The sequence below is a fragment of the Sinocyclocheilus rhinocerous genome, unplaced genomic scaffold (genome assembly GCF_001515625.1).
Source record: "Sinocyclocheilus rhinocerous isolate Xijiao unplaced genomic scaffold, SAMN03320098_v1.1 scaffold2132, whole genome shotgun sequence".
Lineage (NCBI taxonomy): Eukaryota > Metazoa > Chordata > Actinopteri > Cypriniformes > Cyprinidae > Sinocyclocheilus > Sinocyclocheilus rhinocerous.
In genome coordinates this window covers 280,451-297,779 of record NW_015648610.1, presented here as the reverse complement: position 1 = coordinate 297,779, position 17,329 = coordinate 280,451, and the positions used below count along the sequence as shown (strand labels likewise).

At 36.0% G+C, this 17,329-nt stretch overlaps 1 protein-coding gene across 1 annotated transcript in view; it reads right to left on the bottom strand.

Annotated features, from left to right (window-relative positions):
- Positions 1–512: 512 nt before the first annotated feature.
- The window catches only part of LOC107709971 (receptor-type tyrosine-protein phosphatase beta-like), a 40,043-nt gene continuing 23,226 nt past the window's right edge, over positions 513–17,329 (bottom strand). The window contains exons 11-30 of the mRNA XM_016514646.1: positions 15,930–16,193; positions 15,192–15,461; positions 14,608–14,871; positions 13,822–14,070; positions 13,084–13,353; positions 11,551–11,829; positions 10,305–10,454; positions 9,920–10,181; positions 9,336–9,442; positions 9,057–9,162; positions 8,903–8,983; positions 8,613–8,694; positions 6,326–6,416; positions 6,026–6,102; positions 3,270–3,404; positions 3,062–3,184; positions 2,050–2,213; positions 1,826–1,961; positions 1,351–1,460; positions 513–871 (exon numbers count right to left, since the gene is read on the bottom strand). Coding sequence (XP_016370132.1) covers positions 1,353–1,460; positions 1,826–1,961; positions 2,050–2,213; positions 3,062–3,184; positions 3,270–3,404; positions 6,026–6,102; positions 6,326–6,416; positions 8,613–8,694; positions 8,903–8,983; positions 9,057–9,162; positions 9,336–9,442; positions 9,920–10,181; positions 10,305–10,454; positions 11,551–11,829; positions 13,084–13,353; positions 13,822–14,070; positions 14,608–14,871; positions 15,192–15,461; positions 15,930–16,193 — 3,218 coding nt within the window. The 3' untranslated portion in view covers positions 513–871; positions 1,351–1,352. The remainder of the gene's footprint in view (positions 872–1,350; positions 1,461–1,825; positions 1,962–2,049; positions 2,214–3,061; positions 3,185–3,269; positions 3,405–6,025; positions 6,103–6,325; positions 6,417–8,612; positions 8,695–8,902; positions 8,984–9,056; positions 9,163–9,335; positions 9,443–9,919; positions 10,182–10,304; positions 10,455–11,550; positions 11,830–13,083; positions 13,354–13,821; positions 14,071–14,607; positions 14,872–15,191; positions 15,462–15,929; positions 16,194–17,329) is intronic.

Here is a 17,329-nt window from a genome sequence, read left to right as displayed (position 1 = left end):
AATGAGGACAATAAAAGCAGTCAAAACTAACAAAAGAGCAACAATATATAAGTGCAAACGACACGTCTCGGTTAGCCTAACGCAGTACACGTAGCAAGGTGTATATATATATTTATACAACAGTTCGTTCTGGTTCTCAAATCTGATTGGTTGAGAACCGTGAGATATTGTACTGGTATCGCTACAGGAACGCTTTTTCACAATTTTGTATCAATCCGCTTGTTCTAGCCGGGTCTATGTTTTTTTAATTAATTAACTGAGCGAAGAATACGGTAGGTTATTTAATATAAGACGTCTAGCTTTGCGGTCTCTCTCTCTCTCTCATTCGGATGCACGTCTTGCCGCATTGTTTCTCTCTTATAACCTCATTATTTCGCTTTATTTGACAACTTGTGGACTGTTCAACTGCAACATCCGCTGACTGCAATGATAGAGCTTGGAATAGCCAGGACAATTTTTTATATAACTCCGACTGGATTCGTCTGAAAGAAGAAAGTCATGTACACCTAGGATGCCTCGAGGGTGAGTAAAACACAAGCCAATTTTCATTTTTGGGTGAACTAACCCTTTAAGAAGGAAAGTTCCCACTTTGTATGTCGTGCATTAAGCATTTATGAAAATTAATAGTAAATTCCAGTAAGTGCCAGTAATCTAAATAAAATTTATTAAAATTAGCATAGAACATAAATAATTAAAAACAGAGGTAACATACGTATGAACTGAAGTACATAAGTGTATCATGAAAAAGTTGTATAAAAATAAAGCATATATCTTTATGCACTGCTATTAAAACTATAGATGAAAACAAAAACATCTTCTCTGTTCTTGTTCAATAAGGAGAAAAATCTTCATGATCCTGTATACACACACTCTGTGAAAAAAATACGTAAAATTACATAAGATCACATAAGTTCAGGACATCTATCCTCAAAATTAAATTCAGCATGAAATTGAATCATTATATACTTCGCGGTCTCTTTCTCTCTCATTTGGATGCACGTCTTGCCGCATTGTTTCTTTGTTATAACCTCATTATTTCTCACTAATAACCTAACTGAAGCAGCACATGCCCTTGATACGAATTCTAAAAGTGACGCATGTTTAACTGTCAACTTGAGCTTTGAATCCGTGGCGGAAGGAAGTAGTTCCGCACAAAAGAGGGTTTTATTAGGCACTCCGTTGTTTCTTGTTTAATTACACACGTTCCGTCGAACTAGTATAAAGATGTGCAATGAACTGCATTAAATAATTGTCATTTCATTTGTATGATTTCTAGTTAGTTTTGTTATGATCAAACAGAACTGTAAAACTGTATACATAAAGTGTCTAAGTGAAACATGCCATACTTACCTTTATAATAGGTTGTTGTAGATGGGGAAAAGAGGGTTATCTCGCTCACAGTGAAGTTTACGAGCCCTCAAAACATCCCGCACACACTGATGGATATAAGCATACTGAGACTGCAGAAGAGAAGTCCATCATATTAGGGTGCTTATAAACCAATTCACACATTTCATTAAACCTACAGAGGCAAAATAGAGGAACTACATATTTAGGCAATTGATTTCTAACTGAAATTGGGCATTTTAAAGCCCATTCATGCCAAAGTCGATAACTCTTATTTTATGAGAATAGGGAAGTCCACACTACAACTATAATGATAATGACACAGAAAATCATTTAAAAAGCCATTTTTCTCAATTACTGTGTCTTGTCTGTGTAGGATAGCAGCACTTTAGATGAACTTCTGTTCAACTGGAATTATTTCATTAAGCAATGCCAATCTGACACCAATATAAATGTTGCTATACAGACAGACTCATACCTCCGTTTGTACCATGTATGAGCGATGCAGGCGTAGATCAAACACACATCCATAAATGTCCACTGTGCAGTTCCTGTCCAGTTGCTCTAAAACACGATCCAGCACAATGAAAGTGCCAGTTCGGCCCACACCAGCACTGAGACAGAGAAAATCATATCCAGTGTAAATATCCATGTGAACATCCTGAAATGTTCTTCAAAGATGTTTAGATGATACACAGATACCTGCAGTGTACTACAGTGACTCCTGGACTAGTTGTCCTGTCAATGTAATCTCTGACTGTTCGCACAAACTGAACGAGTGATTGGGTTGTTTCCGGTACACCGTGATCTGGCCAAATGGTGTAATGGAACTGACGCACAGTCCTGGGGTATCTCAACTGACCCTCCTGAAAAAAGACTTTGCATCATGTCGTCTCATCTTATAAAATACTACTAGTTGCTATTTTATTCATTCATTCAGTCAGTCATAAACTTTATTTCTTCATATATGTGAGCCTGGACCACAAAACCAGTCATAAGTCGCTGGGGTATATTTGTAGCAATAGCCAACAATACATTGTATGGGTCAAAATGATTGATTTTTCTTTTATGCCAAAAATCATTAGGATATTAGTAAAGCTCATGTTCCATGAAAATATTTAGTAAATTACCTACCGTAAATATATCAAAACTTAATTTTTGATTAGTAATATGCATTGCTAAGAACTTCATTTGGACAACTTTAAAGGCGATTTTCTCAATATTTTGCACCCTCAGATTCCAGATATTCAAATAGTTTTTATCTCAGCCAAATATTGTCCTACCCTAAAAAAAAAACATAAATCAATGGAAAGCTTATTTCAGATGACGTATAAATCTGACCCTTATGACTGGTTTTGTGGTCCAGGGTCACATATACTTACAAGAGTTTCTGTACCACTAAATTACAAAGTTGCAAAAATACGTTTCAAAACCGGTTTCCCAAACTGCTGAATCTTGCAAAGAAATGTCCAGGTCATATTTTACCCCAAAAAGAGAAGCAAAGAAACAAAAAATACAAATTTTGCATGAAAATGAAGCCAACAGTCATTATGGAGTAAAATATGACCCAACATGTTTTTACAATTTACAATTAAAAATAGATACCTTTAAGAAATAAATAATTTAGCTTATAGTAATAAATACCTTTAAAGTTCACCTTTAAGTATTAAATATTTGTATTTCCTATCAATATATCTATTTATTTGACACTTACACATGATATCTTGAAGTCCCGAATGGTCCACTCTGGGAGGATCTTCTCAGAAAGCAGTTGCACGACAACCTCGCCATAATACAAAGGCTCACTGTCAACTGGCCAGTATCGATCACACTTCACCTGAATCATATACATATCCACAAAAGTCTAACATGAGACCAGCACACATCACCAGAAAAACAGCACTAGAAACCTCTACACTCACCATGCCCCTCTCCACACACTGGGTCACCATTACAAGGCTGTGCACGTTTTGTTCCCACACCATGCGCCAGAAATCATCCTTGGTACCTGGGAGAGGCCCTTGTGTGGCAATATACACCCATCTGAAATTGTTTCCCTGTTAAACAGACACAGAAATACTTTTGAGTCTGAGGACAAAAAGGACCATTGACTGCTCTGAGGCTTGTGTGGTGTTCATGAACAGGGTACAAATATTTCATTTATAATGAATTTGGTAATAAACTGTCAGTAAAGCAGTTGCTTGACCATACTGTAAATGTTGACTGACAACCTCAGAAGGACAAACTAAATATTATACGATCAGTTTTATTTGACATTTTCTAATTATTTTGTAGGTTTTGCAGTTATTAAGCCCTGTCACCAAAATTTAAGACATCTGAATACAGTGTAAAGCCTTGATGTGGGCAGTTAAGTTTTGAGTAAACACTAAAGTAAAATAAACACACACAAATCTATTACATATTGAGTAACAGGGTTAAACTAAAGCAATAAGCCCCAAGCTTATATAACTGTGAAAAAGGAAACTTATAAAACGGATAGTTCCGGTCCTTGATTCTGATTGGTTGAGCCGCATTCGAAGCGGTCGTAAATTACACTACAAACATATACCTTTGTTTACTTCTGTGTGACCTTAAGTTTTCACAGAATAAACCTTAAGGTTTCACAGAATAAAACAGAGCAAATAAAGTGTAATGATATAAATAAAAACAGTATTCTTCCACCAAACAATGTAGTTCCTCAGAAACAGTCGTGGTTCCAACAAAGTGGTTGCCAAGCAACACACAGAAGTAAACAAAGGTATATGTTTGTAGTGTAATTTACAACCAATCAGAATCAAGGACCGGAACTATCCGTTTTATAAGTTTCCCTTTTCACAGTTATATAAGCTGTCAGATGGTTATAGATGTTTTGTGACTAATCATGTAATCATTGCTAAATTTATATTTCATGTAAATTTGGAAGGAAAAATATTTATTTGATCCTTTTTTCATACAGTAACTCATAGGGTGAAATGGTTGAACTTGATGAATGCAGGTAATGCAACAGTGTGTGTAAAATGGAATGACCCTACTTGGTAACACTTTAGAATAGGGGTCCAGAATAATGCATTAGTTAAGCATTAATTAATGTTTAACTTGTTCACAATTAAGCATTAGTTGAGCACAAACACACTAGTAATTAATGATTAACTTACCATTTAGGGAGCTCAGATATTAATGTGGATATAACTTTCACTTTAGAATAGGGGGTCAAATTGCCTTTATTAGTACTGTATTAATGGCAGTTAAGCCATAATTATTGGCTTATTTAAGCAGTAATTAAATATAATTACTAGCTTATTGTTCAGTCAACTTAATAAATGGTGAATTATAGAAATATATTTACATCACTACACACAAATAATATATGGCTTATTAAGTTGTAAATAATGGCTCAAATGTGTTTACTGTACATTCAGTTAATTATTAATTACTAGCTTATTTTTGTTTATTGATAGCATAAATTTGTGTCTATAAAATGTTTAATAAATTGTAAACAATGGCTAATATACCCTTATTATTTGTTCAGTTAATCATTAATTAAGTGTGTGGTCATGCTTATCTAATGCATTATTGTGAACAAGTTAATCATTAACTACTACTTTATTTATGCTTAACTAATGCATAATCTGAGTTCCCTAAATGGTAAGTTAATCATTAATTACTAGTGTGTTTGTGCTCAACTAATGCTTAATTGTGAACAAGTTAACCATTAATTAATGCTTAACTAATGCATTATTCTGGATCCCTATTCTAAAGTGTTACCGATTACTTTTCTTCACGTCATTGTTGTAGAAATGGAATCAATTGTCACTTGCTGTTTGTAACAACTTTAAGGAATGTTATATTACAACATGTGGTAATATAATGATTTTTTTGTTTTGTTTTGTTTCCCAATGAAAACCAGTGGGGTCCACTGTTGTTTTGGACCTCACTTATTTTCACTCTGTGGTCAAAAAAAAGAAAGAAAAAAGAAAGATTGTTCATAATATCTTTGTGTTCCACTGAAGAAAAAACATCAGACAGATTTGAAACAACATGAGGGTAAGATTCACACCAAAAGTAATGAATTGAGATCACATGGCTAGATGAGTGATGAGTACTACTACTCACTTTATCTTAGTAACCTCACTATTATCAGACACCCTCAGTCATGCAATACAGTAAATTAATCATGGGCGACAGCAGGGACATCACTAGACATAAGCCTCTTTTTGGGGGTCGGGTTTTACTCTTTTTCTTAATTGTTGCTCAAAATAAATGATTCAAAAGATTCAGACACATTGAAAATATTAAACAGTATCAATGGGGCCAAACTAAATAATCTAAATATGTAGAATAGAGAACTCAGCAGCCTCCCATAGGTCCTAGTTCTGAAGTTTAAGATATGATGGATTGATCTACGAAAAAAATGACAGATAAAATATATTGACTAATGTTTAATATATTTGAATATTTTACGTTGGTTTAGTGACTAGTGACATCCCTGTCATTGAATATCACATTTCTATGATCAGCAACCAAGACACTTGTATTTGTATGAAGCTGCGTTCAGGTGTCAGTATAAATTCCACAACCTCCATGAACCTCCATTTTTAACTTTTACACCACACAACCCACAATTCCACCCAGTTTTTAGCCAATGAACAATCAAATGAAGAACATATGTTCAACTTACAGGTATGTAGTTAGCATTGATGTAGTCTGAATAGGGGTCATCCTCCAAGCAAGACAGTCTTACCCGCGTTGAGTCGTCTGTAGTTAAAACATTTTAGAATCAAGCTGCTTTGCATTATGGGCAATTGCAGAGTGAAAATGACCCCATAGCAACTATACTGTAACTACACTGGTATAATCAGTTTGAATGCTGATACCATATTGATGTGAAAATAATTATATCATGGCAAGTAAATATACTTTTGAGATGTAAATGTATAATACTTGTATTTTACTTACAATATAATTTGTCTCTACTTACAGGGCAGTATATTGTTGTAGCGATTTTTGCTTCGGTTGCCAAGTAGACGTGCAGCATTCTGAGTTTGGGTCCGTCCCACGTCTTTTAGGCCCTTTTCAGCATTGGGTAAATTGAGGCAATAATCAGTAATGCATTCAAATTATAAAGTTCAGCTTGTTTGCTGATAAATAGTCTATTTAGATTAGAGCAAAGTGGAATGATGAAACATAAAGTGGAACATTCCATGGAATGACTATTGTTCAATCGCTGCTTTGATAGACTTAGATATTTAGTGTTTCATTTTCGTTATATGCTTTCGTTATATAGAGCCTAGATATATCAGTATTGCCTCTCATATTCTCATGTACCCACTGGCTGATCTCTTTAATATGTCATTATAGTCTAGTGAGCTACCAGCTATTTGGATGTACTCCCGTATTACTCCATGTGACGAGAGGGGCGGGGCCGAGAGCCGTGGGAACGGAGCGAGGCCGGTGGAGTGATTGCTAATGAGGGACACCTGCACCCACTCACCGGTCTCGAGTCTCACGGAGGAGCTCCGGAAGGATAAAAAGGAGGAGGGACGACAGTGAAAGACGAGAGAGGACCAGGCCTGGAGTTTATTTTGTGTTTTGGTTTCGTTTGTGCGCGGCAGTCGTCCGCGAGGGGCTGTCGCGCTATTTTGTGTTTATTTTATTATTAAAGATGTCATTGAGTGTTCGCCGGTTCCCGCCTCCTTCTTCCCGAACTACGAACGTTGTTACATTCCAATTCATAAAGGAGGTGATATTATTGATCCACAAAATTATAGACCAATATTGATCATTTGTGTTATTGCCAAACTATTTGAAAAATTGATTTATAATCAGGTATCAGAGTATCTTGAAAATAATAATATTCTATCACCGTTTCAATCTGGATTATTCGACAACTAGTGCTCTTCTAAAGATGACTAATGATGTATATTCAGCATTAGATAGTGGTGACCTTACAGGGGCTATTTTTATCGATCTTAAGAAGGCCTTTGATCTAGTTGATCATTACCTGTTATTAGATAAGTTGTATGTTGGTTTTTCTCAAAATTCTTTATTGTGGTTTAATTATTATTTACATAACAGAAAACAATGTGTGGTTATCCAAGAGAAACACTCTGATTTATTTATTCAAGAAAGAGGGGTACCACAGGGCTCAATATTGGGTCCTCTTCTTTTTTCCATTTTTATAAATGATCTTCCCTTTGTCATTTATATTTCAAATCCTCATTTAACTCAAATTCAAAATATGCTTCAATCAGATTTTAAAGCTTTACAAGAATGGCTCCATTCTAATAATTTACTACTTAACAAAGGTAAATCTCATACCATGGTCTTTGTTACAAAGTGTATATTTAAATCAAAATCTAATAATCTAAAAATGATGTGTAATGATGGTACATACTTGCACAGAGTGGATCAAATTAAATATCTGGGCTTATGGCTGAATCCAAAACTTCCTTTTAAACCTCACATTGACTATATATTTCGTAAGATTAATTTTGGAACCAGTGTACTGTATCGATAAAAAAAAAAAGTTTTTCTTTTAATGTTCGAAAAAAAACTTGCTTTACAAATTATATTACTGTTTTTTTTTTGACTATGCTGATGTAGTTTATCAGAATACAACTAAAACTAATCTTCTGCCTCTTACTACAGATTATAATTAATTGTGTAGATTTGTTATTGGGTGTTCATATGATATTGCATTATGTATGATTTACTTAAATGGTTTCCACTCAATATCAGAAGGCAAATTCACTGGTTGCAATTTATCTTCAAATGTATACATTTGAACTATCCTAATTATTCGCGTCAATATTTGATATTATATTCTTCTATATATCAATTAAGACACTGTGCAAATTACTTTTTCTTTTTTTTTTAGTTAAGAAAGTGTTTGGGAAAAATACATTTAGGTATAAGGCTCCTGCAGATTGGAATAATCTACCTTTAAATGTACGATCTTTGACTTCATTATATATGTTCAGAAATTGTTTGTTTTCTTGTTTTGAAACTACTTGTAATTGCTTTAGAAGATATATCTATGTTTATATGTGCTAGGTAAATATAAGAAGGAAAAAAAATAATATTGCATGGCCGCTTAGAACTTCCGTAGTAGGGTGTGTTGTTTTGATGTTTTTATTGTTGTGATTGTTTGCTTTTTTGGTGTTCTGTTTTCTAATTTTTGTGTAATAGGACCCCCTTCAAAACAAGATGATGCATCTCAAGGGGTTTATCCCAAATAATACATTTGTTGATATGCAGTGCATTACCTCAAACTCTTCAGACAGAAGGTAACTGCAATCAGTTTGAAGTTTAGCAAGATGAGACTCAAAGTGGACTGCTTGGACTGGGCTAGTACATAGCAGAAATTCTAAATCAATAACATCAATGCTTATAATAATAAATGGTTCAAATAAATGCTACATTAAATCATTAATGAACAAGCATGTTTTTGAGGACTTTAGACTCAGTCTGTACTTTACAAAATATGGTTTATAAATATTAATATTATTTATTTTCCTCTGTCATCAGTATAAAGAGAAATGAAGTGTTGTGGTACCTCCTTATGCCTGAGCACATCTGTGAGGTAGGCAGCGCCTTCCACATGCACATTTTCATTACAGGACTTTCCTTCACGGCTCTTGAAGAACACATACAAATAAAGATCAGCACAGTAACAAACACTGTGTGTTAAAAAATGTGTATGTACTCACATTTTGTGAGCCCTCTTTCTGTAAATGAGTAAGGCGGTCACAGCGAGCACCATGGCGACTAGAAACGTAGCAGCTGTGATTCCTCCCGTGAGTCCATTTCGTGGCGCTGAATGACAAAAACAGTGAGAAAAATTACACTATTTAATAAAAAAAAATAGGTTTGAGTCATGGTACAGTGGTAGTACACATGGGGAACAAAATGTGTCATGTTCTCATCCCAACAACCGTAAACTCAACTGTCCTATTGATTCTTCACACTAAAAAACAACAGTGTTTTACCTGATTGAGTCGTTAATGGGAGGGAAAGGTATGTGTCGGTGTAAAGGGGATGCACACATTCTCTGTTCTCTTCATCAAGCAGCTGAGTGAAGGCACGAACACTTAATCTGAGACAGTAAAGTGTGAATATTCAGAATTACACATCTTAAACCCAAGTTGAAACAATTATTTTAGGTAAAAATGAAAATTCTTCCATTTTCTCATGTTCATATCATATATAATATTTTAATGATATTTTAATGTAATCACGTTTGGGTCATTTTTAGAGCTTGAGAGGACCCATCAACATTCTTTTTTACTGTACGAAAAAGAGCACCATGAACATTATGCCAAACATCTCCTGATTTCTGATGTTCCACAAAAGAATGACCGTCATTACAGGTATTGAATAATAATAATGAGAGTGAATAAATAATGACTTTTTGGTATGATATTCAACGTTAAATTTAAATGCTTATTGTCAGTTTTTAATACAAAGGCAACTTTATACTAAAACGCACTGACACTGAGATGGATGAACACTACAAACTTTAATGTAAGGTAAGATACTACAACAAATATTACATAAAGCTATTCAATAGTACCGATATGATGTTCTGGGTCTGAGCGGCCCGTCACAGAAATGTGTTCCATGCTGGATAGATTCTGGATCCCATTTGCAAGCTCCCCCCAAACGTTTCATTCCTCTTCCGAGGTTTATCTCAAAAACACGGATCTTGCTATCAGATCTCTCGGCACACAGGCTGTGAAAGTAGCCAGTCTGGTATGCTTTGATGGAGTGGTTTTGTCTGTAGTCCAGATAAGATGGCAAAGGATGTCTTTGCTCTGGCAGGACATTATCAACATCTGTAAATAAAATGAAATGAGACTGGATTCAGTTCTTAGAGAAGCGTCTTAAGAGACAAACGGCGATAATATTGCCATAAATTCTAACTCAAGTAAAGAAACTGAAATTACAATGACTGGTACCATTTGACTCAGTGACGATTACTGTGAAGAAACGAATAGCCCCATTAGCATCACTGAACCAGCTGCAGTTGAACTTAAACAGAATGGTGAAATGGGTGATGACTGTGGACTGCTCACTGACCCGTACTGTCACCGGTGGGACAGGGGGCCCTGAAAAACAAATATCTCTTGAGAGTAGGGTATATCTAAATTATATATTAGAAGTATTGTTTATATAATTGGTCAGTTAAAAGCTGGAATACACTTCACAACTCTCAAATATGGAACAGATTTTTAAAACACTTGGCATCATACACCTGCTGACTTTGTAAATGGTTAAAGAGAAAAACTAGGCATCATACACTAAATGACTGAAGATCACACAGTACTAGACTTTTTAAATGGTTCCAAAAGCAACAAACTCAAAAAGAAATGTTGCTAGGAGATGCATGACAGATGAAAACAATATGCATTCTAAAATTGGCTCAAAATATCAAACATGATTTAGTCTTCGATTGATGGAAAAATCTGTTCAAAAGTTGTATAGCATATTTACATGTAATTCTTTTTTTTTTTCAAAAAAGTTTGTAATCTAGAAAAAGCTAGGTCACACTTGCTATTAACAAACCATTAAGTATGACTAATTTGCTGCTTATTAATAGTTAGTAAGGTAGTTGTTAAGTTTAGGTATTTGGTAGAATTGGGCATGTAGAACATGGTCATGCAGAATATGTGCTTTATAAGTACTAATAAACAGCCAATATGTTAATAATAGGCATGCTAATAAGCAACTAGTTAATAGTGAGAATTGGTCTCTATACTAAAGTGTTACTGTCAGCCCTGTGTTCCTGTGTCTTGTCTTTTGCTCCCCATGTGCTCCCCATTACCCAGTTTCTCCCTTGTTTATTATGTTCATTGATGTCACATGTTCCTCGTTTAGTTCCCGGTATTTAAGCCCTGTGTTTTCCTGTGTCCTGGGTCCAGTGTTAAACGTCTACTCCGTGTGTGTTCCCTGTGATTTTGGTTTCATTAAAGACTATTATTGTTCTGGATCTCCTTCGTCTCCTCACAGTAGCAAAACCGTGACAGTTACCAAAAGGTGTTTTTTTTTTGTTTTTGTTTTTTACATGGAGTGGGTCACCCCTTATAATGGCTGCCATGTTGAGATCACATTATGCAGTTATGTAGAGCAACAAAGTGACCAGAAGTCATTAATTGTTTTAGTGAGCGTTGGTGATTTCATGGAGAATGTTATACTGTCACTTACTGTCGATCATAGTGATAATGCTGGTTTTTGTGGTTGGACTCTGCTTGTCTCCAGACAACACTGTGATGTAGATGGTGTAGTTTCTAAAGGGTTCCAGCCTGTCAAATTGCTGCGAGAGAGCATCGTGTTCAAGTGTGTATGTGTACACCGGCATCCTGGACCCTTGTTTGCGGCATTCCACAACATAAGAGTCGAAATCGGACTCTGGGGGTGCCCAGGAGCAGGAGACAGAGGTGGAGCTCAGGGGGAAACAGTGGATGCTTTGAGCTGAATGTGGAGCTATAGAGAAAAGGATTCTGTTATGAACACTTTTGTGAGCAAATATTCCCAAAGTCATTCTCCAATACCTTCACCCTCTCTGCTCCTCCCTGGTGGAATGAGATTACAACCTCTGAGAACGGCTGAGAACATCACATCTTTCAAAAAGCACCTAAAGACACACCTCTTACGCCAGCCTTTAACCACCCCACATGCTTAAACCAATGCTCTTTGACGAATTGCTTGTAAGTCGCTTTGGTAAAAGTTATTTGCTTGTCATGTTTGTGTATCTAAAACCACAATCCAGAGCTCACATAGACATTCGCGTAATTTTCTTCATTATGAACTGAATAAGAAAGCAGAAACAGATAGTGTTCTTCAAATCCCAGGATAGAATGCTTTCAATTCATGCAAAAATGTAGCTAAAATTGGTCCCAATTTTATACCTATCAACACTCAAACCTCCCATAGACTATGGGTGGAAGTCAATCCCGTAAAGAATCATTTTTCAGTACCTAGGAATAAACTGCGTTCATTACCTTAGTTACCAAACTACTAAACATTCCAGTAGAGCTGGGATGGGATTGATTCATCCCAGTGATTTGACACTTTTGATTCTCTTCAGCAAAAACACTCATTCAGATTCATTCTCTGCTTCTTTCGGTTACTCTTTTTTTGTTGGGTATATCATTACACCAGCAGGTGGTGACCAGTGAGTGCTTTCAAGTGAGTGAGTCTTCATAATACAGATAATTCAAACAAATACAGACTTTTTTATTAAAGGGATAGTTCACCCAAAAATGAAAATTCTGTCATTAATTACTCACCCCCATGTCGTTCCAAACCCGTAAGACCTCCGTTCATCTTCAGAACACAAATTAAGATATTTTTGATGAATTCTGAGAGCTCTCTGACCCTCCATAGACAGCAAGGAAACTACCACGGTCAAGGTCCAGAAACGAAGCAAGGACATCGGTAAAATAATCCATGTGACGTCAGTGGTTCAACCGTAATTTTATGAAGCTACGAGAATACTTCTTGTGCGCAAAGAAAACAAAAATAACGACTTTATTCAACAATTTGTCTGGAACGACATGAGGGTGAGTAATTAATGACAGAATTTTAATTTTTGGGTGAACGATCCCTTTAAGGCTAAAAAAATTTTTTTTGTGTGTTTTTTTTTTCATCAGGTTATTCACATACTTCAATACTTTAAGATTTTACTTTAAGATTCATGTAAATATTGTAGGATTCATGTAAAGTGACTGTACTCACGGGTTCTGATGGTGTGGTAAACAGGACTACTGTAGGTCACAGGGCCGTATGTCGTCCCACTGACAGTTCGAAGGCTGATATTATAGAGCCGCCCTGGATAAAGTCCTTCCAGTATACGCTGAGTGGGATGACGTCCAGAAACATTAAGTGTCTCCTGAGGAAACCATGTCACTTCAAAATCATCATAGTCTCCTCTATCTGGAACATGCCACTTTATCTCCACTGAGCCAGAAGAGCTGCTGACAGACACTGATGATGGTGGTGCAGGAACTGTGGTGATATAACGAGTAATTTAGCTTTAAGAACTGTAGTGCATTGGTTGCGCTTTGGTTTTAGTAAAATGTCCAAGCTGCTCTTATCCATTTGATGGAAGGTAATAACTGCCGAGCTCAAATCAGTAAAGCTGACTAAAACTAAATTCAAAATATTATTGTATTGTACTGTATTGTATTGTATTGTATTGTACAAAATAAATATACCAGGCACTATATATCATATATATATAGGCACTATATTTCAAGTCTTCTCAAGGTGTATGATGCTTTAAATGACAAAAGATCCAAATGTATTCACATAAAATGAATCACTGAACAAAAGCTGAGAGCACAGGCATACTGCATACTGTTTCAAATATAGAAATATTTTAAATCTAAATGAAACTGGCCCGTCACTATGGCATTAGATCAGTTATAATGTAAAACATATCTTTAGGGCTGTATGATTTGCAGCAGCACTGACCTGTACGCCCTATTGCAGTCGTAGTGTTGGTCAGATCTTCACTCCAGCTCTGAAGTGTAGCAGAATACAGCCTACCAGCCACCAGCCCGTGAAAGATGACCTGCGTGCTCTCTGGACCCAACCGCTGTTCAAAGCCATCCATAGTGACTGAATATCCAGTAAGTCCCCCAGGACCACGCATCCAGTTCAGAAGAAGACTGTCCATTTGACCCTGATTCTCAACATGGGGGTTTATGACAGAGGCAGGAGCTGTAAAAACAAACAAACAAGACTTTTTTAAACATCCAAACAAAAATTTACATAGAATGTTTTTTTTATTATTATTATTAGCTATTTATTGTTTAATTGTACTGAATACTGAAAATCGGGTTTGGGAGAATTAATTAATTAACTCAGACCACCCCTCATTGATTGAAAATACGAAAACAATGTCATTTCTCATACATATTTTAGCACACGTTTACAGTTTATTTTTCATTCTTTTGCAAATTCCCATTAGTATTACGTTTTACTTTTATGTTCTAATTTTAGTTTTTGTAGTTATTTATTTACAGTAATATCTTTGATATATACTTTCATGGTTTTAACTAATAGGAAACTTTAAACAAAAAGGTAATTACATCATAAAGGTCAAAATGCTCCTAAAATCAAATCCAGGGACAAGTTTTGATTCTTAATAAATAAAGTTTCTGATGAGTGATGCAATATTTTTGGGGACAGCAGGTAATTGTTGTGAAGCATTTTAACTAGGAAATATTACATACTGAATAGAGCTTCAGTATTCACCTGTACGCGCCCATATAGACGACTGACTACTCAGTTTCCCTCTCCTGCTGGTGAACATCATCTTATACAGTGTCCCTGGCAGCAGGTGCATGAAGGACCAGCCCAGAGCATCTTTTCCCAGTGTCCTGTGGGACTGAATTGTCTCAATCTGATCGTACAGATACAGATCAAAATCGTCCACCTGGCCCTCCGGTGCAGTCCAGCAGAATGAAAGTTCAGTGCTGGTGTTGGAGCATATGTGTAGCCCGGTCACTGCTGCTGGACCTGAGGAGATTAGGTGAACAAGTCTTGTAAACTGTCTTGCCATTAAGTCATTCTGGAAAATACTTGAAATCTTTGTTTTTCCTTGATAACTTGGTTGTAAAATCTGTGGAATTCTGCAGAATTTATCTATTTGAAGTAAAATGTATTAAATAGAGCTCAAAGTACTCTTAATGCTAGACAGTAAGATGTGTTATAATTTAGATAAAATAAAAATACCATAAAGTGTTATTTTGCTCAATATTTTTGGATCATGTGAGATTACAAACTCAATTGTGTGGTGAATACACAGTGAAAAACATACTGCAAGAAGTGTGTCTTACTTGTTTGTCCCTCAGCAGTGATGTCCTTGCTTGTGGCAGTGCCACTAAGTGTCTGAACATGTGCTTTATACCAAGTTCCTGGAGTTAAATTTTTAAACAGGTGGTGGTTGTTAGTAGCGGGCACGGAAACGCTGGCGATCACTCTTTCGCTCTCATCTAGTAACTGTAGACTATAACCATTATAAACACCCACAGCTGCCGTCCAGCTCACTAACAGATTGTGTGTGCTGAGTTCATTATCTACCCGCAGGTTGGTGACTGTGGAGGGATCTGAAACACACACAAGCACACATTAGACTGTAGTTTTTTTTTCAAGCTCTTCTTGTCTTCCTGAGACAACATTATTGTATTTCTATCATGACAACTCGCTGAAAATTTTAGCATGGTAATGGATATGACGATGTTAATGTATTTGGTCTTGGCGGAATAGATCTGCTATGCTGCTGCTGCTGAATTGCTGCTGCTGTTGGTTATTGCTGTAGTTGTAGATTATTGCTGCTGCTGCAAGCAAGTACAGGAACTTGTTATTGCCAATGCATACGGCAATACAGTACTGTGAGTATTTAAGACATATTCCTGCTGCACAAATAGCATATAAAATAACCCGTAGCAGATCTATACAGGTGGAGCTGGGGAAGGTGGAGGGTTTCAGAGGAACTCAAATTCATGAAGTATCATATTTCCATTAGAAAATCTAGTTCTGACATGTAAATTACAGATAATATGTGTATTTCATACCTGTTCTGCCACTAGTTGTACTGTTGTTTGTCTGCGTTCCACTGACCGACTGCACAGTAACAGGGTACAGTTGACCAGGTACCAGGTTGTGAAATTCTGTCTGTGTAATGTGTTTAGGAACATGTCTGATGTCCTGGACATGTGTCCCATGAAACAGATACACTGAGTAAAAGTCCAAGTCTCCATCACCAGAGGACCAAGAGGCTCTGAGACTGCTGTCTGCGGTGCCAGCGCCAAGACGGAGATCCTGAACCTGACTGGGTACTGGGTGGCAAAATGGGAAAAAGACACAGCTGTTACACAAAGGATATCATCAAACTGTGATGATAATAATATAAAGATATAAAGATACATTTGGATTCAAATCCTGTCAAGTTCAACATCTAATTCAATGTTACATACAACAGTGTTAAATCTGTTAAAATTTATCACAAGTGATTGAATTATTTTTTTTTAAATAATATTGTACCTCATAAACCACTGCTTGATGCAATGCTAAAATAGTTAGCTTCATTATAAAAATTATATTTAAAGAGGAATTTCAAAAAATATGCCCAGGTTGTTTTTTGCTCGACATTTTGCTCCAAAGTAAATATATATATATATATTTCTTTGAAAACTGTATATATTTAATGGTATATATTGTCTCTAAAAGATCATATTGTTATTACTGAAGTCAGTTCAGTGTTGGTTCTTTTCAGATAGGGCTGCACAATAAATTTTAATTGTGATAATGATTTCTGTTCTGAAATGAGAGAATGTTGATTTCTGCTTCAACATCAAGAAGATCAGGCCCTTTCTTTCGGAACATGCTTCACAACTCCTTGTTCAAGCTCTTGTTCTGCCCAGGCTGGACTATTGCAATGCTCTCTTGGCAGGTTTTCCAGCCAGTTCTATCAAACCTTTACAATTAATCCAGAACGCGGCAGCAAGATTAATTTTTAATGAGCCAAAAAGAATGCATGTCACACCTCTGTTTATCATTTTGCACTGGCTACCAATAGCTGCTCACATAAAATTCAAGGCATTAATGTTTGCCTACAAAACCACCACTGGCTCTGCACCACTTTACCTAAATTCATTACTTCAGACTTACGTGCCATCTAGAAGCTTGCATTCTGCAAGTGAACGTCGCTTTATTGTGCCATCCCAAAGAGGCGCAAAATCACTTTCACTGACTTTTAAATTAAATGTTCCCTCCTGGTGGAATGACCTGCCCAACTGAATCCGAGCAGCTGAGTCCTTAGCCATCTTCAAGAATCGGCTAAAAACACATCTCTTCCATCTTTACTTGACCCTCTAACTCTAGCACTCTCTATTCTAATTCTATTTAAAAATATAAATATACTAGCTTTTCTAATATTTTTGTATTCTATCTGTTTTCTTTTTATTTATTATAT